We start from the raw sequence: 24,713 nt of genomic DNA on the forward strand, positions 1-24,713 counted from the left end.
TGTGTGTGTGTGTGATTAAGATGAAATGGAAGCTCCGTCAACCACCGTGAGCCACATTAAAGCCAGCTGAGCTACAGGGAAGTCTTCAACTTCAATTACTCCCTGCTGCTGACGATATCGTTTGATTGAGTCATAGAAACTCTCTCTCACACACACACACACACACACACAGACACACACACACACACACAGCGCCTGTTCTCCTGTTCTCTCCACACCCTTCCCCTAGGTGTCCCAGTGTGGATCCTCCCTAATGCAGGCCAGACGTACCTCTCTACTCAGGAACAATGTTTATTGAGCCTGCTACACCACTCTGTGTTGTGTGTGTTTGCGTGACTTCCTGTGTGGGAGCAGCTTACTTTCCCACGTTGCCCAGATGGGCCTCCCCCTCTCTATTCTTCTCCGTCTCTCTCTCTCTCGCCCTCTCTTTCTGTCCTTCCCTCTCTCTATTTCTCTCTTTCTCCTTCCATGTCTCCCCCCTCTCTCTCCTTCTGTCTGTCTCGCTCTGTCTCTCCCTCTCCCTACCTCTTCTTCCCTCTATCTCCTTATGTCTCTCTCCCCCCCTCTTTCCTTCTGTCTCTCCCTCCCAATTTCTGCCTCTTCTCTCTCTCCTCCTGTCTCCTCTCCCTCCCCCCTCTTGCCTTCTCTCTCTCCCTCCCTCTCTCTGTCTCTCTCTCCCTCTCTCTCTCACTCCCAATATTTGTCTCTCCTTATGTCTCTCTCTCCCCCTCTTTCCTTTCTTCTCTCTGTCCCTCCCTCCGTCCCTCTGTCTCTCTGTCCCTTCCTACATCCTTCTCCCTCCTTCCCAAACTCTCCCTTGTCGGGCCTCCCACAGTGACACCAGGCAGAGAAACCGAGAACCAGCCTCCAAGCCCCAATTAACAGCTAATTCAGGATAATCAATTTCCTTCAATCGTCAGACAGAAATACCCACAATGAAGTTAGGAGGATAGGTGGTAGTGTTATTGTGTGGTTAGGGGAGACTAAACTAGTATCCCAAGTAGCAATAAGCCCTATGGGCCCTGGTCTAAAGTAGCGTACGGGTGCAGTTTGGGACACAGCCTGAGACCCACTGAGCTGATCAACCACGGCAGTCTCTGTCAGGCTGGGGGCCATGCAACCACGGCAGTCTCTTCCAGGCTGGGAGCCATGCAGCCACGGCAGTCTCTTCCAGGCTGGGAGCCATGCAGCCACGGCAGTCTCTTCCAGGCTGGGAGCCATGCAGCCACGGCAGTCTCTTCCAGGCTGGGAGCCATGCAGCCACGGCAGTCTCTTCCAGGCTGGGGGCCATGCAGCCACGGCAGTCTCTTCCAGGCTGGGGGCCATGCAGCCACGGCAGTCTCTTCCAGGCTGGGAGCCATGCAGCCACGGCAGTCTCTTCCAGGCTGGGGGCCATGCAGCCACGGCAGTCTCTTCCAGGCTGGGGGCCATGCAGCCACGGCAGTCTCTTCCAGGCTGGGGGCCATGCAGCCACGGCAGTCTCTTCCAGGCTGGGAGCCATGCAGCCACGGCAGTCTCTTTCAGGCTGGGAGCCATGCAGCCACGGGAGTCTCTCTCAGGCTGGGAGCCATGCAGCCACGGCAGTCTCTGTCAGGCTGGGAGCCATGCAGCCACGGCAGTCTCGGTCAGGCTGGGGGCCATGCAGCCACGGCAGTCTCTTCCAGGCTGGGAGCCATGCAGCCACGGGAGTCTCTCTCAGGCTGGGAGCCACGACAGTCTCTGTCAGGCTGGGGGCCATGCAGCCACGGCAGTCTCTGTCAGGCTGGGAGCCATGCAGCCACGGCAGTCTCTTTCAGGCTGGGAGCCATGCAGCCACGGCAGTCTCTTTCAGGCTGGGAGCCACACAGCCACGACAGTCTCTCAGGCTGGGAGCCATGCAGCCACGGCAGTCTCTTTCAGGCTGGGGGCCATACAGCCACGGCAGTCTCTGTCAGGCTGGGAGCCATGCAGCCACGGCAGTCTCTTTCAGGCTGGGGGCCATACAGCCACGGGAGTCTCCATCAGGCTGGGAGCCATGCAGCCACGGCAGTCTCTTCCAGGCTGGGAGCCATGCAGCCACGGCAGTCCCTTTCAGGGGTGTTTCTCTTTCTGGGGTGTGCTTGAAATGATGCACATAACTCTGCAATGTTGGGTTGTATTGGAGAGAGTCTCAGTCTTAAATCATTTTCCACATACAGTCTGTGCCTGTATTTAGTTTTCATGCTATTGAGGGCCGAGAATCCACTCTCACATAGGGAGGTAGTTGCAAAGGGCATCATTGTCTTAACAGCACGATTTGCCAAGGCAGGATACAGCCCGATCGCAGCCCGATCCAGAAATCTGGCAGTGGCTTCTGATTATATTACATTTTCACAGAACCGCTTGTTGCAATTTCAACAAGGCTCTCTTGTTCAGATATTGGTAAGTGGACTGGAGGCAGGACATGGAAGGGATAATGAATCCAGTTTGTGTCATCCGTTTCGGGAAAGTACCTGCGTAATTGCGCACCCAGCTCACTCAGGTGCTTCGCTATATCACATTTGACATTGTCCGTAAGCTTGAGTTAATTTGCACACAAAAAAATCATACAATGATGGAAAGACCTGTGTGTTGTCCTTGTTAATGCAGGAGTGAAGGTTTCATCGAGTGAGATAATAATTTTGCTCATATAACACACTATCTCTGAGGAAAGGCACTACTCCCAATATAAGTGAACCCCAAATCAATGTAGTTCTCATCATATTTGCGCCTCTTCGATGGTCCAACGTCCCTGTCTGTTGTGCGGTGCTTTCCCCTGGTAAGGGAGCGGTCGCTCTTTGGTTGCATCAGATTCACAACTGTCAGTGTCCATGCTAGCTGGGCTAACAACAAATGTAGAATTACTGATGCTAGCATCGGATGTGCTCGTGGAAGCAGAACAACTTGTGTCGTCGACAGGTGCAGGTGTAGTACTGCTGGTAGTAGCAGTACTATCAGTAGAGCTGGTATGTGTCTCTATGGACGCGGGCCTTACTGTCAGGACCCGGTTACGAACTCGGGTCTCCGGTGTGAGAAACAGTCCCTTAGCAAACTGAGCCACTAATAGTCGGTAGAACCCAGAAGATGAGGCAGACACAGCAGTACTTGAAACGGTGTTTTAATAAAGTAAAAAGGAAAGTACTTCAGGCAAAAAAATATAAATCCACAACGTCAAAAGTAATTCCAAGAGAAAAAAGGTATATCCTCCAAGTCACAAGGTAAATCCACAAAAGTGGTAAGCACAGCAGGGAAAAAACCTCAAAAGAAAAATCAAAGAAAATAAATAAATGAGAACAAAAACAGAGTACCTCAAGAGAATCCAACCGGAGTAACAAATGTTCACAGCATGGCTGGGGCAGGGTGCTAACATTCAAACACAGAGCAAAGAACAGAGGAAAACTAAGGGTTTATATACATTCAAGGGAAACGAGGCACAGGTGCAAATAATAACTGGAAACAAGGGAAAACAAAATGGTCAAAAAAGCCCATCTAGTGACCAAAACCGGAATAATCCTGGCCAAATCCTGACACTTACTTTTTAAAATCCATTTTCGAGCAAACGGAACTAGCAGCAGCTACGTTTGGCTACATACGGACCGTTAGTGGAATTCCCGCGAGAGAGTAACGGTTAATGTGATTGGACGTTAATTATTTGACTAGGCTACCTGTATTTGACATTTGTGTTATTTCCCTGAACACTAGATGATCTCATTTTAGTTTTGAAACGAGGCTACTCAGGAGAGGAAAAGATCTCACGCAAATATATATGTATATAGCCCTGTTGGAAAATATAAATGAACTGTTTGGGGGAAGAAGAAAAATAAAATAAAAAATAATAATAATGTGAATCACATTTTTATTTGTCGTACCCACGACGGCATACCCCAGTTTGGAATATCTGCTCTTGGGAAACGGTGTCTAGATGGAATTTGTATTTGTGGTCCTGGCGACTGGACCTTTTTTTGGAACACCATTATTTTTGTCGTACTGAGATTTACTGTCAGGGCCCAGAATCTGTGCAGAATATCTCGAGCAAATAAAATACTTCATTGGATGAGTTATTGAACACAGCGGGAACACTTTATATGGATATGCTCTACAACATTGTTCACCAACCTTTTCTGAGTCGAGATCACTTCCGGGTCAAAAAGCAAGCTGAGATCTACTGCTCAGATGTTTTATTTTTGTCTAGTTTGAGAAACAGACGCCTCACAAGTCCTCAACTGGCAGCTTCATTAAATAGTACCCTGCAAAACACCAGTCTCAACGTCAACAGGGAAGAGGTTACTCCGGGATGCTGGCCTTCTAGGCAGAGTTCCTCTGTCCAGTGTCTGTGTTCTTTTGCCCATCTTAATCTTTTCTTTTTATTGGCCAGTCTGAGATATGGCTTTTTCTTTGCAACTCTGCCTAGAAGGCCAGCATCCCAGAGTCTTCTCTTCACTGTTGATGTTGAGACTGGTGTTTTGCAGGGTACTATTTAATGAAGCTGCCAGTTGAGGACTTGTGACGTACAGACCCAGCGTGCGACAGAGCTGCAGAAGTTGTGAGACGTTTTTGTTGGTTGTTTTGTCGTAGTTGTGTCTAGGGGGGCATATGGGGGAGGGAATGGCAGGTGTTTGTCCCCCCGTGTGCTGAGGGTGTCAGGTACTTGTACAGTTCTGGCATGTACAGTTGAAGTCGGAAGTTTACATACACCTTAGCCAAATACATTTAAACTCAGTTTTTCACAATTCCTGACATTTAATCCTAGTAAAAAGTCCCTGTCTTAGGTCAGTTAGGATCACCACTTTATTTTAAGAATGTGAAATGTCAGAATAATAGTAGAGAGAATGATTTATTTCAGCTTTTATTTCTTTCATCACATTCCCAGTGGGTCAGAAGTTTACATACACTCAATTAGTATTTGGTAGCATTGCCTTTAAATTGTTTAACTTGGGTCAAACGTTTCGGCTGGCCTTCCACAAGCTTCCCACAATAAGTTGGGTGAATTGTCCCATTCCTCCTGACAGAGCTGGTGTAACTGAGTCAGGTTTTTAGGCCTCCTTGCTCGCACACGCTTTCTCAGTTCAACCCACACATTTTCTATAGGATTGAGGTCAGGGCTTTGTGATGGCCACTCCAATACATTGACTTTGTTGTCCTTAAGCCATTTTGCCACAACTTTGGAAGTATGCTTGGGGTCATTGTCCAGTTGGAAGACCCATTTGCGACCAAGCTTTAACTTCCTGACTGATGTCTTGAGATGTTGCTTAAATATATCCACATAATTTTCCTCCCTCATGAGGCCATCTATTTTGTGAAGTGCACCAGTCCCTCCTGCAGCAAAGCACCCCCACAACATGATGCTGCCACCCCCGTGCTTCACGGTTGGGATGGTGTTCTTTGGCTTGCAAGCGTCCCCTTTTACCTCCAAACATAACGATGGTCATTATGGCTAAACAGTTATATTTTTGTTTCATCAGACCAGATGACATTTCTCCAAAAAGTACGATCTTTGTCCCCATGTGCAGTTGCAAACCGTAGTCTGGCTTTTTTATGAAGATTTTGGAGCATTGGCTTCTTCCTTGCTGAGCGGCCTTTCAGGTTATGTCGATATAGGACTCGTTTTACTGTGGATATAGATACTTTTGTACCTGTTTCCTCCAGCATCTTCAAAAAGTCCTTTGCTGTTGTTCTGGGATTGATTTGCACTTTTCACACCAAAGTACGTTCATCTCTAGGAGACAGAATGCGTCTCCTTCCTGAGCAGTATGACGGCTGCGTGGTCCCATGGTGTTTATACTTGCGTACTATTGTTTGTACAGATGAACGTGGTACCTTCAGGCATTTGGAAAATGCTCCCAAGGATGAACCAGACTTGTGGAGTTCTACAATTTTTTTTCTGAGGTCTTGGCTGATTTCTTTTGATTTTCCTATGATGTCAAGCAAAGAGGCACTGAGTTTAAAGGTAGGCCTTGAAATACATCCACAGGTACACCTACATTTAACTCAAATGATGTCAGTTAACTTTTACTTGGTACTCATCCCGGATCCGGGAGCACCCCCCACAGTAAAAAAGCTGACTAGCATAGCCTAGCATAGCGTCACAAGTAAATACTAGCATCTAAATATCATTAAATCACAAGTCCAAGACACCAGATGAAAGATACAGATCTTGTGAATCCAGCCATCATTTCTGATTTTTAAAATGTTTTACAGGGAAGACACAATATGTAAATCTATTAGCTAACCACGTTAGCAAAAGACACCACTTTTTTTACTCCACCATTTTTTTACTCCATCAGTAGCTATCACTAATTCGACTAAATAAAGATATATATAGCCACTAACCAAGAAACAACTTCATAAGATGACAGTCTGATAACATATTTATGGTATAGCATATGTTTTTTTTGAAAAATGTGCATATTTCAGGTATAAATCACAGTTCTACATTGCAGCTGCAATCTGAAAAAGCGTTGGAAGCAGCCGGAATAATTACAGAGACCGACGTCAATTACCAAAATACTCATCCTAAAACATTTCTGAAAAATACACAGCCTACAGCAATTGAAAGACACAGATCTTGTGAATCCAGCCATCATTTCTGATTTTTTAAATGTTTTACAGGGAAGACACAATATGTAAATCTATTAGCTAACCACGATAGCAAAAGACACAACTTTTTTTCTCCACCATTTTTTTCCTGCATCAGTAGCTATCACTAATTCGACTAAATAAAGATATAGCCACTAACCAAGAAACAACTTCATAAGATGACAGTCTGATAACATATTTATGGTATAGAGTATGGTATAGAGTTTGTTCGAAAATGTGCATATTTAGCATCACAAATCGTGGTTATGCAATGTAATCTGTCAAAACATGGCATGCATTCTGTCCGGCGCCATCTTGGAAAGGCACCTATGTTTACGATTATTTATCGATTAGATTGACTAAAAAAATACAGGTTGGACAGCTAATGAAAGATGCATTGGTTATTAATGCAACCGCTGATTTAGATTTTTAAAATTTACGTTACTAGACATACATTGTGAGTTACAGCCAGACTAGTGCCGCAAAAAATGGCCGACAACTGCGTTTACATTTTTCCACATAAATACGGAATAAAATCATAAATAACTCTTACTTTTGGACGAGCTTCCATCAGTATCTTGGGCAATGTGTCCTTTGTCCAAAAGAATCGTTGCTTTGTTGTAAAACGACCTCTTCAACTTCGGAACTAGCAGCTAACGATAGCTACACGGCACACACATGTCCAAATCCTCAAACGCAATACTAAGGAAATTCCGAAAAATAGCAATATACTCGCATAAACTGATATAAATCGGTTTCAAATAACTTCGTTATGATGTTTCTAACACCTATATCGAATTAAATCACAGACGGATATATCTTTGATCAATAACGAGAGCTTTTGAGCATGCCATTCTGATGTCCTCCCTTGCGTCCTGGCGAGCGTCCAAAAGAAGGGACATCTCACTCCATTGCGTTTTATAAACTCTGAGAAACACGTAGAGACGCCATTCCACTTCTCATTGGTTACTGACATCCAGGGGAAGGCGGGTGCAGTTCATTTCGATCCATAGGGCATACACAGAGCTTAAAACTGATCCGAGATCAGAGACTATTTTTCAGAGCTTCGCATGTCCTGTCATGATTTTCGCTGTAGAAAGAGTTCTGGTTCACCCACAGACATAATTCAAACGGTTTTAGAAACTAGAGATTGTTTTCTATCCAATAGTAATAATAATATGCATATTGTACGAGCAAGAATTGAGTACGAGGCAGTTTAATTTGGAAATGTAAAAAAAAAAATAATGCTAACAGCTCCCCCTATTGCTATCAGAAGCTTCTAAAGCCATGACATAATTTTCTGGAATTTTCCAGGCTGTTTAAAGGCACAGTCAACTTAGTGTATGTAAACTTCTGACCCACTGGAATTGTGATACAGTGAATTATAAGTGAAATAATCTGTCTGTAAACAATTGTTGGAAAATTTACTTGTGTCATGCACAAAGTAGGTGTCCTAACCGACTTGACAAAACAATAGTTTGTGAACAAGAAATGTGTGGAGTGGTTGAAAAATGAGTTTTAATGACTCCAACCTAAGTGTATGTGAACTTCTGACTTCGACTGTAGGCCACCACAGACTAGTACATGTCCCTGGGCCTGGAAATGATTGATTTCCCCCTCCAGGATGGAGAAGCTGTCTTCATTAAAGTATGGGGATTCTAGTGGGGGGACATAGGTAGCACACAGGAGGACATTTTACTCTGTTGAGATCATTTCCTTTTGAATTTCTAGCCAAATGTAAAATGTTCCTGTTTTGATTAATTTAATGGAGTGAGTTAGGTCTGCTCTATACCAAATTAGCATACCCCCTGAGTCTCTTCCCTGTTTCACACCTGGTAGTTTGGTGGATGGGACTACCAGCTCTCTGTAACCTAGAGGGAAACCAGTGGGTCCGTCTCCTCTATACCACCCACCTGGTGGTTTGGTGGATGGGACTGCCAGCTCTCTGTAACCTAGAGGACAACCAGTGGGTCCATCTCCTCTATACCACCCACCTGGTAGTTTGGTGGATGGGACTACCAGCTCTCTGTAACCTAGAGGACAACCAGTCTCCTCTATACCATGTTTCTTGTAGGATGACAATGTCTGTATTTCCAATTTCTTTGATGAAGTCCAGGTTCCTGCTCTGAGATAGATGAGATAGTGAAGGCTTTTTGTTCCATAAAGTGTCCAATGTTGTTAGTCGTGTGGTTTGGCCTCAGGCCACTAAGTGTGAGCAGAGCCTGCTGAGCATCTGGTACATGTCATTGGCTTGGGCTAGTGTAAGAGTGGGGGTTGGGCTTGTTTGCCCGCTCACGGCCTGGGCGTGTGTGTGACTTCCATGTTGAGACCCTCTTTGCAGGGTGTGGGGGGCATAGGTCTGATCTGAGGGGGCCTAAATGGGGTGTGACTCTCCCCGCAGGTCTGGGCGAGGTGTCTGTTGGTCTGGGTGGGGTGTCTGTTGGTCTGGGCGGGGTGTCTGTTGGTCTGGGTGGGGTGTCTGTTGGTCTGGGCGGGGTGTCTGTTGGTCTGGGCGGGGTGTCTGTTGGTCTGGGCGGGGTGTCTGTTGGTCTGGGCGGGGTGTCTGTTGGTCTGGGCGGGGTGTCTGTTGGTCTGGGCGGGGTGTCTGTTGGTCTGGGCGGGGTGTCTGTTGGTCTGGGCGGGGTGTCTGTTGGTCTGGGCGGGGTGTCTGTTGGTCTGGGCGGGGTGTCTGTTGGTCTGGGCGGGGTGTCTGTTGGTCTGGGCGGGGTGTCTGTTGGTCTGGGCCGGGTGTCTGTTGGTCTGGGCGGGGTGTCTGTTGGTCTGGGCGGGGTGTCTGTTGGTCTGGGCGGGGTGTCTGTTGGTCTGGGCGGGGTGTCTGTTGGTCTGGACGGGGTGTCTGTTGGTCTGGGCAGGGTGTCTGTTGGTCTGGGCAGGGTGTCTGTTGGTCTGGGCAGGGTGTCTGTTGGTCTGGGCAGGGTGTCTGTTGGTCTGGGCAGGGTGTCTGTTGGTCTGGGCAGGGTGTCTGTTGGTCCTGTGTGAAGTGTTGCGGTTGAGGGTGATGTCCTTTAGGGTCCTGGTGAAGGTGGGCCCTGCTGCCTTGTAGAGGTGGACCTGGTCATAAAGGTGGGCCCTGCTGCCTTGTAGAGGTGGACCTGGTCATAAAGGTGGGCCCTGCTGCCTTGTAGAGGTGGACCTGGTCGTAAAGGTGGGCCCTGCTGCCTTGTATAGGTGGACCTGGTCGTAAAGGTGGGCCCTGCTGCCTTGTAGAGGTGGACCTGGTCATAAAGGTGGGCCCTGCTGCCTTGTAGAGGTGGACCTGGTCGTAAAGGTGGGCCCTGCTGCCTTGTATAGGTGGACCTGGTCGTAAAGGTGGGCCCTGCTGCCTTGTAGAGGTGGACCTGGTCATAAAGGTGGGCCCTGCTGCCTTGTAGAGGTGGACCTGGTCGTAAAGACTGTTCTGGTCCAGGGTGGAGTGGTTTGTTTTGAGGCACGGTCACGGGAAATACTTGTGTTTACCGGCTGTATGGTAGCAGGGTGGAAGTAATTTCATGGTAGCAAGGTGGAGATAACCACTCTCTTCCCCCCTCCCACGTTCCCTCCCTCCCTCCCACTCTCTTCCTCCCTCCCACGCTCTCTCTTTCCCTCCCTCCCACTCTCTCTCCCTCCCACATTCCCTCCCTCCCACTCTCTCTCCCTCCCACTCTCTCTCCCTCCCACGCTCTCTCCCTCCCACGCTCTGTCCCTCCCACGCTCTCTCTTTCCCTCCCTCCCACTCTCTCTCCCTCCCACATTCCCTCCCTCCCACTCTCTCTCCCTCCCACTCTCTCTCCCTCCCACTCTCTCTCCCTCCCACTCTCTCTCCCTCCCACGCTCTCTCCCTCCCACGCTCTGTCCCTCCCAATCTCTCCCTCCCACGCTCTGTCCCTCCCAATCTCTCCCTCCCACGCTCTGTCCCTCCCAATCTCTCCCTCCCACTCTCTCCTCCCATTCTCTCCCTCCCACTCTCTCTCTCCCACTCTCTCTCTCCCATTCTCTCCCTCCCTCCCTCCCGCTCTCTCACTCCCACTCTCTCCCTCCCACTCTCTCTATTTCCCTCCCACTCTCTCTATTTCCCTCCCACTTCTCCCTCCCACTCTCTCCCTCTGTCTCCCACTCTCTCCCTCTGTCTCCCTCTCTCTCTCTCTCTCTCTCTCTCTCTCTCTCTCTCTCTCTCTCTCTCTCTCTCTCTCTCTCTCTCTCTCTCTCTCTCTCTCTCTCTCTCTCTCAGCACCTGTAGAGCCAGTGCAGTGGTGTGTTTCTCCAGTCCAGCTGCTCTCCTCTCCTTCCAGCTCCTCAGTCCTCTGCCAAGTCAGGGGCCATAGGGCTCTGGTTAAAATGTGTTCACTATGAAGTACATAGGGTACAGTTTGTGATGCTGTCCTCCTGGCCATAGAGTACAGTTTGTGATGCTGTCCTCCTGGCCATTGAGTACAGTTTGTGATGCTGTCCACCTGGCCATAGAGTACAGTGTGTGATGCTGTCCTCCTGGCCCATGTTGCACTTGGCATTTCCTCTGAGGCCCTAGGGCCACACATGACGTGAGAGGAGAGGGCCAGGCAGACCCACCCCGCCCTAGGAAAGGCCCCCGTGGACAGGGTATAGAGAGGGAGAGAGAAAGAGAAAGGGTGTGTTTATGTGATCATAAGAGAGAGCAGAGGGGGTTGTGGGGTGGCGGAGAACTCTGGTGAATTTTGGGAGAGAAACACTGACTCACTCCAACAGCCAGCTGGACTGGAGAGGATGAAGGAATGGTGAGGGGGAAGGAATGAGGGAGAAAGAGAACAAGAGAAGCAATAAATATGGAGAAAGATGGGAGGCAACAGAGGAGGGGTAGGGAGAGAGGTACAGGGAGAGGGAGAGAGGTACAGGGAGAGGGAGAGAGGTACAGGGAGAGGGAGAGAGGTACAGGGAGAGGGAGAGAGGTACAGGGAGAGAGGTACAGGGACAGGGAGAGAGGTACAGGGACAGGGAGAGAGGTACAGGGACAGGGAGAGAGGTACAGAGAGAGGGAGAGAGGTACAGGGACAGGGAGAGAGGTACAGGGACAGGGAGAGAGGTACAGGGAGAGGGAGAGAGGTACAGGGAGAGGGAGAGAGGTACAGGGAGAGGGAGAGAGGTACAGGGACAGGGAGAGAGGTACAGGGACAGGGAGAGAGGGACGGGGACAGGGAGAGAGGGACGGGGACAGGGAGAGAGGTACGGGGACAGGGAGAGAGGTACAGGGAGAGGGAGAGAGGTACAGGGAGAGGGAGAGAGGTGCAGGCACAGGGAGAGAGGTACAGGGACAGGGAGAGAGGTGCAGGGACAGGGAGAGAGGTGCAGGGACACAGAGAGGGGAGGAACAAGGAGAGGGAGAGAGCTGGTGAGGAAGGAGAAGCTGAAGGGCGGCGTGTCAGAGAGAGAGAAATGTGTTGACGAGTCGTCAGTATCAGCCGTTCCCCTCAGGCTGGGATACACAAGTTAGAGACTGGGCCTGCCTCCCAAATATCACAGGTCTCTGGTCAAAAGAAGTGCACTATTCTGGTCTAACGAAGTGCACTACATAGGGAATAGGGTGCCATTTGGCTAGCAGCCTGAATGATTGTTTCACCATTTGCATTCATAGCAGCTTCCAGCTCTTTGCCATCAGACTCAACGTCTCCCTTTATGAAGCTCTAGTAGAAGATGCAGACTTCTCTACTGGTACATGAAAGAACCAATCAACTGTGTCTCAGTGGAGGAACCAATCCCGTCCACTTTGAACTGTGTCTCAGTGGAGGAACCAATCCCGTCCACTTTGAACTGTGACTCAGTGGAGGAACCAATCCCGTCCTCTTTGAACTGTGTCTCAGTGGAGGAACCAATCCCGTCCACTTTGAACTGTGACTCAGTGGAGGAACCAATCCCGTCCACTTTGAACTGTGTCTCAGTGGAGGAACCAATCCCGTCCACTTTGAACTGTGACTCAGTGGAGGAACCAATCCCGTCCACTTTGAACTGTGACTCAGTGGAGGAACCAATCCCATATACTTTGAACTGTGTCTCAGTGGGGAACCAATCCCGTCCACTTTGAACTGTGACTCAGTGTAGGAACCAATCCCGTCCACTTTGAACTGTGTCTCAGTGGAGGAACCAATCCCGTCCACTTTGAACTGTGACTCAGTGGAGGAACCAATCCCATCTACTTTGAACTGTGTCTCAGTGGAGGAACCAATCCCGTCCACTTTGAACTGTGTCTCAGTGGAGGAACCAATCCCATCCACTTTGAACTGTGTCTCAGTGGAGGAACCAATCCCATCCACTTTGAACTGTGTCTCAGTGGAGGAACCAATCCCGTCCACTTTGAACTGTGTCTCAGTGGGGGAACCAATCCCGTCCACTTTGAACTGTGTCTCAGTGGAGGAACCAATCCCGTCCACTTTGAACTGTGTCTCAGTGGAGGAACCAATCCCGTCCACTTTGAACTGTGTCTCAGTGGAGGAACCAATCCCGTCCACTTTGAACTGTGTCTCAGTGGAGGAACCAATCCCATCCACTTTGAACTGTGTCTCAGTGGAGGAACCAATCCCATCCATTTTGAACTGTGTCTCAGTGGGGAACCAATCCCGTCCACTTTGAACTGTGTCTCAGTGGAGGAACCAATCCCGTCCACTTTGAACTGTGTCTCAGGGGAGGAACCAATCCCGTCCACTTTGAACTGTGTCTCAGTGGAGGAACCAATCCCATCCACTTTGAACTGTGTCTCAGTGGAGGAACCAATCCCATCCACTTTGAACTGTGTCTCAGTGGAGGAACCAATCCCGTCCACTTTGAACTGTGTCTCAGTGGGGGAACCAATCCCGTCCACTTTGAACTGTGTCTCAGTGGAGGAACCAATCCCGTCCACTTTGAACTGTGTCTCAGTGGAGGAACCAATCCCGTCCACTTTGAACTGTGTCTCAGTGGAGGAACCAATCCCGTCCACTTTGAACTGTGTCTCAGTGGAGGAACCAATCCCGTCCACTTTGAACTGTGTCTCAGTGGAGGAACCAATCCCATCCATTTTGAACTGTGTCTCAGTGGGGAACCAATCCCGTCCACTTTGAACTGTGTCTCAGTGGAGGAACCAATCCCGTCCTCTTTGAACTGTGTCTCAGTGGGGGAACCAATCCCATCCACTTTGAACTGTGTCTCAGTGGAGGAACCAATCCCGTCCACTTTGAACTGTGTCTCAGTGGGGGAACCAATCCCGTCCACTTTGAACTGTGTCTCAGTGGAGGAACCAATCCCATCCACTTTGAACTGTGTCTCAGTGGAGGAACCAATCCCGTCCACTTTGAACTGTGTCTCAGTGGAGGAACCAATCCCGTCCACTTTGAACTGTGTCTCAGTGGAGGAACCAATCCCGTCCACTTTGAACTGTGTCTCAGTGGAGGAACCAATCCCATCCACTTTGAACTGTGTCTCAGTGGAGGAACCAATCCCGTCCACTTTGAACTGTGTCTCAGTGGAGGAACCAATCCCGTCCACTTTGAACTGTGTCTCAGTGGAGGAACCAATCCCGTCCACTTTGAACTGTGTCTCAGGGGAGGAACCAATCCCGTCCACTTTGAACTGTGACTCAGTGGAGGAACCAATCCCGTCCACTTTGAACTGTGTCTCAGTGGAGGAACCAATCCCGTCCACTTTGAACTGTGTCTCAGGGGAGGAACCAATCCCGTCGACTTTGAACTGTGACTCAGTGGAGGAACCAATCCCATCCACTTTGAACTGTGACTCAGTGGAGGAACCAATCCCATCCACTTTGAACTGTGTCTCAGTGGAGGAACCAATCCCGTCCACTTTGAACTGTGTCTCAGTGGAGGAACCAATCCCATCCACTTTGAACTGTGTCTCAGTGGAGAAACCAATCCCGTCCACTTTGAACTGTGTCTCAGTGGAGGAACCAATCCCGTCCACTTTGAACTGTCTCTCAGTGGAGGAACCAATCCCGTCCACTTTGAACTGTGTCTCAGTGGAGGAACCAATCCCATCCACTTTGAACTGTGTCTCAGTGGAGGAACCAATCCCGTCCACTTTGAACTGTGTCTCAGTGGAGGAACCAATCCCGTCCACTTTGAACTGTGTCTCAGTGGAGGAACCAATCCCGTCCACTTTGAACTGTGTCTCAGGGGAGGAACCAATCCCGTCCACTTTGAACTGTGACTCAGTGGAGGAACCAATCCCGTCCACTTTGAACTGTGTCTCAGTGGAGGAACCAATCCCGTCCACGTTGAACTGTGACTCAGTGGAGGAACCAATCCCATCCACTTTGAACTGTGACTCAGTGGAGGAACCAATCCCATCCACTTTGAACTGTGTCTCAGTGGAGGAACCAATCCCGTCCACTTTGAACTGTGTCTCAGTGGAGGAACCAATCCCGTCCACTTTGAACTGTGTCTCAGTGGAGGAACCAATCCCGTCCACTTTGAACTGTGTCTCAGTGGAGGAACCAATCCCGCCCACTTTGAACTGTGTCTCAGTGGGGGAACCAATCCCGTCCACTTTGAACTGTGTCTCAGTGGAGGAACCAATCCCATCCACTTTGAACTGTGTCTCAGTGGAGGAACCAATCCCGTCCACTTTGAACTGTGTCTCAGTGGAGGAACCAATCCCGTCCACTTTGAACTGTGTCTCAGTGGAGGAACCAATCCCGTCCACTTTGAACTGTGTCTCAGTGGAGGAACCAATCCCGTCCACTTTGAACTGTGTCTCAGTGGAGGAACCAATCCCGTCCACTTTGAACTGTGTCTCAGTGGAGGAACCAATCCCGTCCACTTTGAACTGTGTCTCAGGGGAGGAACCAATCCCGTCCACTTTGAACTGTGACTCAGTGGAGGAACCAATCCCGTCCACTTTGAACTGTGTCTCAGTGGAGGAACCAATCCCGTCCACTTTGAACTGTGTCTCAGGGGAGGAACCAATCCCGTCCACTTTGAACTGTGACTCAGTGGAGGAACCAATCCCATCCACTTTGAACTGTGACTCAGTGGAGGAACCAATCCCATCCACTTTGAACTGTGTCTCAGTGGAGGAACCAATCCCGTCCACTTTGAACTGTGTCTCAGTGGAGGAACCAATCCCATCCACTTTGAACTGTGTCTCAGTGGAGGAACCAATCCCGTCCACTTTGAACTGTGTCTCAGTGGAGGAACCAATCCCGTCCACTTTGAACTGTGTCTCAGTGGAGGAACCAATCCCGTCCACTTTGAACTGTGTCTCAGTGGAGGAACCAATCCCATCCACTTTGAACTGTGTCTCAGTGGAGGAACCAATCCCGTCCACTTTGAACTGTGTCTCAGTGGAGGAACCAATCCCGTCCACTTTGAACTGTGTCTCAGTGGAGGAACCAATCCCGTCCACTTTGAACTGTGTCTCAGGGGAGGAACCAATCCCGTCCACTTTGAACTGTGACTCAGTGGAGGAACCAATCCCGTCCACTTTGAACTGTGTCTCAGTGGAGGAACCAATCCCGTCCACGTTGAACTGTGACTCAGTGGAGGAACCAATCCCATCCACTTTGAACTGTGACTCAGTGGAGGAACCAATCCCATCCACTTTGAACTGTGTCTCAGTGGAGGAACCAATCCCGTCCACTTTGAACTGTGTCTCAGTGGAGGAACCAATCCCGTCCACTTTGAACTGTGTCTCAGTGGAGGAACCAATCCCGTCCACTTTGAACTGTGTCTCAGTGGAGGAACCAATCCCGTCCACTTTGAACTGTGTCTCAGTGGAGGAACCAATCCCGTCCACTTTGAACTGTGTCTCAGTGGAGGAACCAATCCCGTCCACTTTGAACTGTGTCTCAGTGGAGGAACCAATCCCGTCCACTTTGAACTGTGTCTCAGTGGAGGAACCAATCCCGTCCACTTTGAACTGTGTCTCAGTGGAGGAACCAATCCCGTCCACTTTGAACTGTGTCTCAGTGGAGGAACCAATCCCGTCCACTTTGAACTGTGTCTCAGGGGAGGAACCAATCCCGTCCACTTTGAACTGTGACTCAGTGGAGGAACCAATCCCGTCCACTTTGAACTGTGTCTCAGTGGAGGAACCAATCCCGTCCACTTTGAACTGTGTCTCAGGGGAGGAACCAATCCCGTCCACTTTGAACTGTGATCTCAGTGGAGGAACCAATCCCGTCCACTTTGAACTGTGTCTCAGGGGAGGAACCAATCCCATCCACTTTGAACTGTGTCTCAGTGGAGGAACCAATCCCGTCCACTTTGAACTGTGTCTCAGTGGAGGAACCAATCCCGTCCACTTTGAACTGTGTCTCAGTGGAGGAACCAATCCCGTCCACTTTGAACTGTGTCTCAGTGGAGGAACCAATCCCGTCCACTTTGAACTGTGTCTCAGTGGAGGAACCAATCCCGTCCACTTTGAACTGTGTCTCAGGGGAGGAACCAATCCCGTCCACTTTGAACTGTGACTCAGTGGAGGAACCAATCCCGTCCACTTTGAACTGTGTCTCAGTGGAGGAACCAATCCCGTCCACTTTGAACTGTGTCTCAGGGGAGGAACCAATCCCGTCCACTTTGAACTGTGACTCAGTGGAGGAACCAATCCCGTCCACTTTGAACTGTGTCTCAGGGGAGGAACCAATCCCATCCACTTTGAACTGTGTCTCAGTGGAGGAACCAATCCCGTCCACTTTGAACTGTGTCTCAGTGGAGGAACCAATCCCGTCCACTTTGAACTGTGTCTCAGTGGAGGAACCAATCCCATCCACTTTGAACTGTGTCTCAGTGGAGGAACCAATCCCATCCACTTTGAACTGTGTCTCAGTGGAGGAACCAATCCCGTCCACTTTGAACTGTGTCTCAGTGGAGGAACCAATCCCGTCCACTTTGAACTGTGTCTCAGTGGAGGAACCAATCCCGTCCACTTTGAACTGTGACTCAGTGGAGGAACCAATCCCGTCCACTTTGAACTGTGACTCAGGGGAGGAACCAATCCCGTCCACTTTGAACTGTGTCTCAGTGGAGGAACCAATCCCGTCCACTTTGAACTGTGTCTCAGTGGAGGAACCAATCCCGTCCACTTTGAACTGTGTCTCAGTGGAGGAACCAATCCCGTCCACTTTGAACTGTGACTCAGTGGAGGAACCAATCCCGTCCACTTTGAACTGTGACTCAGGGGAGGAACCAATCCCGTCCACTTTGAACTGTGTCTCAGTGGAGGAACCAATCCCATCCACTTTGAACTGTGTCTCAGTGGAGGAACCAATCCCGTCCACTTTGAACTGTGTCTCAGTGGAGGAACCAATCCCGTCCACTTTGAACTGTGTCTCAGTGGAGGAACCAATCCCGTCCACTTTGAACTGTGTCTCAGTGGAGGAACCAATCCCGTCCACTTTGAACTGTGTCTCAGTGGAGGAACCAATCCCGTCCACTTTGAACTGTGTCTCAGGGGAGGAACCAATCCCGTCCACTTTGAACTGTGACTCAGTGGAGGAACCAATCCCGTCCACTTTGAACTGTGTCTCAGTGGAGGAACCAATCCCGTCCACTTTGAACTGTGTCTCAGGGGAGGAACCAATCCCGTCCACTTTGAACTGTGACTCAGTGGAGGAACCAATCCCGTCCACTTTGAACTGTGTCTCAGGGGAGGAACCAATCCCATCCACTTTGAACTGTGTCTCAGTGGAGGAACCAATCCCGTCCACTTTGAACTGTGTCTCAGTGGAGGAACCAATCCCGTCCACTTTGAACTGTGTCTCAGTGGAGGAACCAATCCCGTCCACTTTGAACTGTGTCTCAGTGGAGGAACCAATCCCGTCCACTTTGAACTGTGTCTCAGTGGAGGAACCAATCCCGTCCACTTTGAACTGTGTCTCAGGGGAGGAACCAATCCCGTCCACTTTGAACTGTGACACAGTGGAGGAACCAATCGCGTCCACTTTGAACTGTGTCTCAGTGGAGGAACCAATCCCGTCCATGTGTGTGTGTGTGTGTGTGTGTGTGTGTGTGTGTGTGTGTGTGTGTGTGTGTGTGTGTGTGTGTGTGTGTGTGTGTGTGTTCGCTTATGATTTATGTTCTGTTGTCTCCGCCCACATCCTGCTGGGTAGGAATACTATTCATTATTATTATGATTTGATTGGGATAGGAATCATTTTCATAATTATTGTAATGATTTTATTTGTTAGGAATAATTTTAATTATTGTGATATTCTCTCGGTGGCACGTCGTTCTCATTTGGATCTGCTATCCAACTCAATATAAACCGTCTGACACAGACTGTATACCTGGTGTATTATACAGCCCTGTGGTACCTGGTGAATTATACAGCCCTGTGGTACCTGGTGTATTATACAGCCCTGTGGTACCTGGTGTATTATACAGCCCTGTGGTACCTGGTGTATTATACAGCCCTGTGGTACCTGGTGTATTATACAGCCCTGTGGTACCTGGTGTATTATACAGCCCTGTGGTACCTGGTGTATTATACAGCCCTGTGGTACCTGGTGTATTATACAGCCCTGTATATTGTAATATATTACCTGGTGTATTATACATGGGTTTGACACTGGTGTCCATATAGATGTGCTTTTCTTTTTGTAGTTGTCATGTGTTACACGTGTGACTTCATCTGGTTTTCTCATTCCTATTCGTTACCTGAGAGCAAATGGCTGAGCGGCATTATTTTACGACAGCGGTGCTGAAGGAGCTTTGTATCGTTTGAGAGTAACTTACTGAACAGTCAGTGCATTCAACTAAGTTTAGGATAACAAGCACACATCCCAGTCATTAGGAACACTAGATCATTCTATGAAATAGCTGCTATCAGCAGAATCACTCCTGGCTTTATCTCTTCCAGGCTTTACACACTGACTGCTGTAGTCTACCAGGTTTCACTAAGCACCAGAACAATCAAAGGCCTTTTTTCTCCCTCTCTCTCCCCACCTCTCTCGGTCTTTCTCTCTCTCTCCCCACCTCTCTCGGTCTTTCTCTCCGTCTTTCTCCCCCTCTCTCCCTCCCCCTCTCTCTCTCCCCACCTCTTTCTCCCCACCTCTCTCGGTCTTTCTCTCTCTCTCCCCACCTCTCTCGGTCTTTCTCCCTCTCTCCCCCTCTCTCTCTCTCCCCCTCTCTCTACTCCCTCTCTCTACTCCCCCTCTCTCTCTCTCCCCACCTACCTCCCTCTCTCTCTCTCTCCCCCTCCCTCTCTCCCCCTCCCTCTCTCCCCCTCTCTCTCTACCCCCCTCTCTCCCCATCTCTCTCTCTCCCCCTCTCTCTCTACCCCCCTCTCTCCCTCTCTCTCTCTCCCCCTCTCTCTCTCCCTCTCTCCCTCTCTCCCCCTCTCTCTCTCCCTCTCTCCCCCTCTCTCTCTACTGTACATCCCAGGTACCACTACTCAGTTCCAAAGATCTTCTATGTCCAGCTGTCTGTGGGCACTAATGAGTTTATTGGAGAGGGCCGGACTCGCCAGGCAGCCCGTCACAGCGCCGCCATGAAGGCCCTGCAAGCCCTCCGCAATGAACCCATACCTGAACGACCACTTCAGGTAACTATGGGCACGGACACACACAGGCACATGGACACACATGGAGAAACACACACACATGTGGACACACTAAATATCTAACTGACCCTATTGTTGTATGTTTACCTCCTTCCTTCCTCCCAATCCAGATTAGGGCTACCAGAGTAGTGTTTAATCCAGATTGTGTCCTCAGGGCTACCGGAGTAGAGTTTAATCCAGATTGTGTCCTCAGGGCTACCGGAGTAGAGTTTAATCCAGATTGTGTCCTCAGGGCTACCGGAGTAGAGTTTAATCCAGATTGTGTCCTCAGGGCTACCGGAGTAGAGTTTAATCCAGATTGTGTCCTCAGGGCTACCGGAGTAGAGTTTAATCCAGATTGTGTCCTCAGGGCTACCGGAGTAGAGTTTAATCCAGATTGTGTCCTCAGGGCTACCGGAGTAGAGTTTAATCCAGATTGTGTCCTCAGGGCTACCGGAGTAGAGTTTAATCCAGATTGTGTCCTCAGGGCTACCGGAGTAGAGTTTAATCCAGATTGTGTCCTCAGGGCTACCGGAGTAGAGTTTAATCCAGATTGTGTCCTCAGGGCTACCAGAGTTTAATCCAGATTGTGTCCTCAGGGCTACCAGAGTAGAGGTCCATTCAGTGTGTCCTCAACCGACCTTTCAATAGTCTACTTCAGGAACACTGCCCTAAGGTGACCCGGCTGCCCTAAGGTGACCCGGCTGCCCAAAGGTGACCCGGCTGCCCTAAGGTGACCCGGCTGCCCTAAGGTGACCCGGCTGCCCTAAGGTGACCCGGCTGCCCTAAGGTGACCCGGCTGCCCAAAGGTGACCCGGCTGCCCTAAGGTGACCCGGCTGCCCTAAGGTGACCCGGCTGCCCTAAGGTGACCCGGCTGCCCTAAGGTGACCCGGCTGCCCTAAGGTGACCCGGCTGCCCTAAGGTGACCCGGCTGCCCAAAGTTGACCCGGCTGCCCAAAGTTGACCCGGCTGCCCTAAGGTGACCCGGCTGCCCTAAGGTGACCCGGCTGCCCTAAGGTGACCCTAAGGTGACCCCGGCTGCCCTAAGGTGACCCGGCTGCCCTAAGGTGACCCGGCTGCCCTAAGGTGACCCGGCTGCCCTAAGGTGACCCGGCTGCCCTAAGGTGACCCTACTCTCACCCTCACCGATGTCCTCAAAGAAACGAGTGTGTGATGAAACATTGATGACCTGCCAGTAAACAGGAACTATTAAAGAGTGTGATACTGTCATCTCTCTCCTTCGTCATTTTCCACTAAGTGAATCGACCACATTATCAGCTTTCAGCAGAAAGACCCAAACCCACCACAACCCAATTACTCTGATATATTATTCAACCTCTGTTTTACCTTGCTTTGTGACTCTGTGTGTATTAATCTTTTTTTTTTTTTTTTCTGCATGCACCTGGTGGTCCCTCCCTCCCTCTCTCCCCTCCCTCCCTCCCTCTCTCCCCTCCCTCTCTCCCTCCCTCTCTCCCCTCCCTCCCTCTCTCCCTCCCTCCCCCTCCCTCCCCTCCCTCTCTCTCTCCCCTCCCTCCTTCTCTCTCTCTCCCCTCCCTCCCCTCCCTCCCTCTCTCCCCTCTCTCCTCTCTCCCCCTCCCTCTCTCTCCTCTCTCCCCTCTCTCTCCCCTCCCTCCCTCTCTCCCCTCCCTCCCTCTCTCTCTCTCTCTCTCTCTCTCTCTCTCTCTCTCTCTCTCTCTCTCTCTCTCTCTCTCTCTCTCTCTCTCTCTCTCTCTCTCTCTCTCTCTCTCTCTCTCTCCCTCTCTCTCTCTCTCTCCTCTCTCCCTCTCTCTCTCTCCCCCTCTCCCCTCCCTCCCTCTCCCTCTCTCCTCTCCCCTCTCTCCTCTCTCCCCCTCCCTCTCTCCCCTCTCTCTCTCCCCTCTCTCCTCTCTCCCTCTCCCTCTCTCCCCTCTCTCTCTCCCCCCTCTCCCCTCCCCCTCTCTCTCTCTCCCCTCTCTCCTCTCTCCCCCTCCCTCTCTCCCCTCTCTCTCTCTCCCCTCTCTCCTCTCTCCCCCTCCCTCTCTCCCCTCTCTCTCCCCTCCCTCCCTCTCTCTCTCCCCTCCCTCCCCTGTCTTTTTGTCTTGTCACTGTATCCTTCTATCCAGCCTGAGGCCAGGCTTATAACTCTTTATCTTTCACCACCGGAAATCACAGTTCCCCCCCCCCCTGGAACCCCCTCAGCCTGGCTGCTGGTTATTTAAAACGCTTTTCCTGCTCACTACCGCACTCTCTGTGTGTGTGTGTGTGTGTGTGTGTGTGTGTTCCGTCTCTATTGTGGTGTCGTGTTCATAAATAAGCTCTTTGTCAACTGCTTCTTCAGTGTCTTGCTTTACAAATTGAGTCACACCGTGTGTCTACTTCAACTTTATTGCGTTCTTGTTTCTAGAGCGGTGTGTGTTTACATGTACGAGCACGTGTGTGTGTGTGTGTGTGTGTGTGTGTGTGTGTGTGTGTGTGTGTGTGTGTGTGTGTGTGTGTGTGTGTGTGTGTGTGTGTGTGTGTGTGTGTGTGTGTGTGTGTGTGTGTGTGTGTGTATACAGCTCAGGCTAATCTTGTTCTTGCCACTGTGGCATGTTACCCCTAACCTCACAGATCACTGTGGCATGTTACCCCTAACCTCACAGATCACTGTGGCATGTTACCCCTAACCTCACAGATCACTGTGGCATGTTACCCCTAACCTCACAGATCACTGTGGCATGTTACCCCTAACCTCACAGATCACTGTGGCATGTTACCCCTAACCTCACAGATCACTGTGGCATGTTACCCCTAACCTCACAGATCACTGTGGCATGTTACCCCTAACCTCACAGATCACTGTGGCATGTTACCCCTAACCTCACAGATCACTGTGGCATGTTACCCCTAACCTCACAGATCACTGTGGCATGTTACCCCTGTGACTAGATTATCCGCGGGCAGGGTAGGACTAGACTATCCGCGGGCAGGGTGTGACTAGATTATCCGCGGGCAGGGTAGGACTAGATTATCCGCGGGCAGGGTAGGACTAGATTATCCGCGGGCAGGGTAGGACTAGATTTTCCGCGGGCAGGGTGTGACTAGATTATCCGCGGGCAGGGTGTGACTAGATTATCCGCGGGCAGGGTAGGACTAGATTATCCGCTGGCAGGGTAGGACTAGATTATCCGCGGGCAGGGTAGGACTAGATTATCCGCGGGCAGGGTAGGACTAGATTATCCGCTGGCAGGGTAGGACTAGATTATCCGCGGGCAGGGTAGCACTAGATTATCCGCGGGCAGGGTAGGACTAGATCATCCGCGGGCAGGGTGTGACTAGATTATCCGCGGGCAGGGTGTGACTAGATTATCCGCGGGCAGGGTAGGACTAGATTATCCGCTGGCAGGCTAGGACTAGATTATCCGCGGGCAGGGTAGGACTAGATTATCCGCGGGCAGGGTAGGACTAGATTATCCGCGGGCAGGGTAGGACTAGATTATCCGCTGGCAGGCAAGGACTAGATTATCCGCGGGCAGGGTAGGACTAGATTATCCGCGGGCAGGTTAGGACTAGATTATCCGCGGGCAGGGTGTGACTAGATTATCCGCGGGCAGGGTGTGACTAGATTATCCGCGGGCAGGGTAGGACTAGATTATCCGCGGGCAGGGTAGGACTAGATTATCCGCTGGCAGGGTAGGACTACATTATCCGCGGGCAGGGTAGGACTAGATTATCCGCGTGCAGGGTAAGACTAGATTATCCGGGGGCAGGGTGTGACTAGATTATCCGGGGGCAGGGTAGGACTAGATTATCCGCGGGCAGGGTAGGACTAGATTATCCGCGGGCAGGGTAGGACTAGATTATCCGCGGGCAGGGTAGGACTAGATTATCCGCGTGCAGGGTAAAACTAGATTATCCGGGGGCAGGGTGTGACTAGATTATCCGGGGGCAGGGTAGGACTAGATTATCCGCGGGCAGGGTAGGACTAGATTATCCGCGTGCAGGGTAAAACTAGATTATCCGCGTGCAGGGTGTGACTAGATTATCCGGGGGCAGGGTGTGACTAGATTATCCGGGGGCAGGGTAGGACTAGATTATCCGCGGGCAGGGTAGGACTAGATTATCCGCGTGCAGGGTAAAACTAGATTATCCGCGGGCAGGGTGTGACTAGATTATCCGCGGGCAGGGTAGGACTAGATTATCCGCGGGCAGGGTAGGACTAGATTATCCACCCTAACACACACAACATGATGACTGCTCCGTAGACCAGACAAGCCGTAGTCACAACGTGTAATTGGTGCTCTGGCGGTCTCAAAGTGGAGTCATGTGGCTCTGCTCTACTACATATCACAGGCAGAGGAAGGCCTGGCTGAGTGAAGGCCTGGCTGAGTGAAGGCCTGGCTGAGTGAAGGCCTGGCTGAGTGAAGGCCTGGCTGAGTGAAGGCCTGGCTGAGTGAAGGCCTGGCTGAGTGAAGGCCTGGCTGAGTGAAGGCCTGGCTGAGTGAAGGCCTGGCTGAGTGAAGGCCTGACTGAGTGAAGGCCTGACTGAGTGAAGGCCTGGCTGAGTGAAGGCCTGGCTGAGTGAAGGCCTGGCTGAGTGAAGGCCTGGCTGAGTGAAGGCCTGGCTGAGTGAAGGCCTGGCTGAGTGAAGGCCTGGCTGAGTGAAGGCCTGGCTGAGTGAAGACCT

At 50.6% G+C, this 24,713-nt stretch overlaps 1 protein-coding gene across 7 annotated transcripts in view; it reads left to right on the forward strand.

Moving 5' to 3' along the window:
- Nucleotides 1–24,713, forward strand: part of stau2 (staufen double-stranded RNA binding protein 2) — a 322,536-nt gene that overhangs the window by 62,530 nt on the left and 235,293 nt on the right. For all 7 annotated transcript variants that reach the window (XM_071414103.1, XM_071414100.1, XM_071414106.1 and 4 more), the window contains exon 6: nucleotides 19,911–20,070. In XM_071414103.1, the coding sequence (XP_071270204.1) occupies nucleotides 19,911–20,070 (160 nt within the window). The remainder of the gene's footprint in view (nucleotides 1–19,910; nucleotides 20,071–24,713) is intronic.

The sequence above is a fragment of the Salvelinus alpinus genome, chromosome 8 (genome assembly GCF_045679555.1).
Source record: "Salvelinus alpinus chromosome 8, SLU_Salpinus.1, whole genome shotgun sequence".
Classification (NCBI taxonomy): domain Eukaryota; kingdom Metazoa; phylum Chordata; class Actinopteri; order Salmoniformes; family Salmonidae; genus Salvelinus; species Salvelinus alpinus.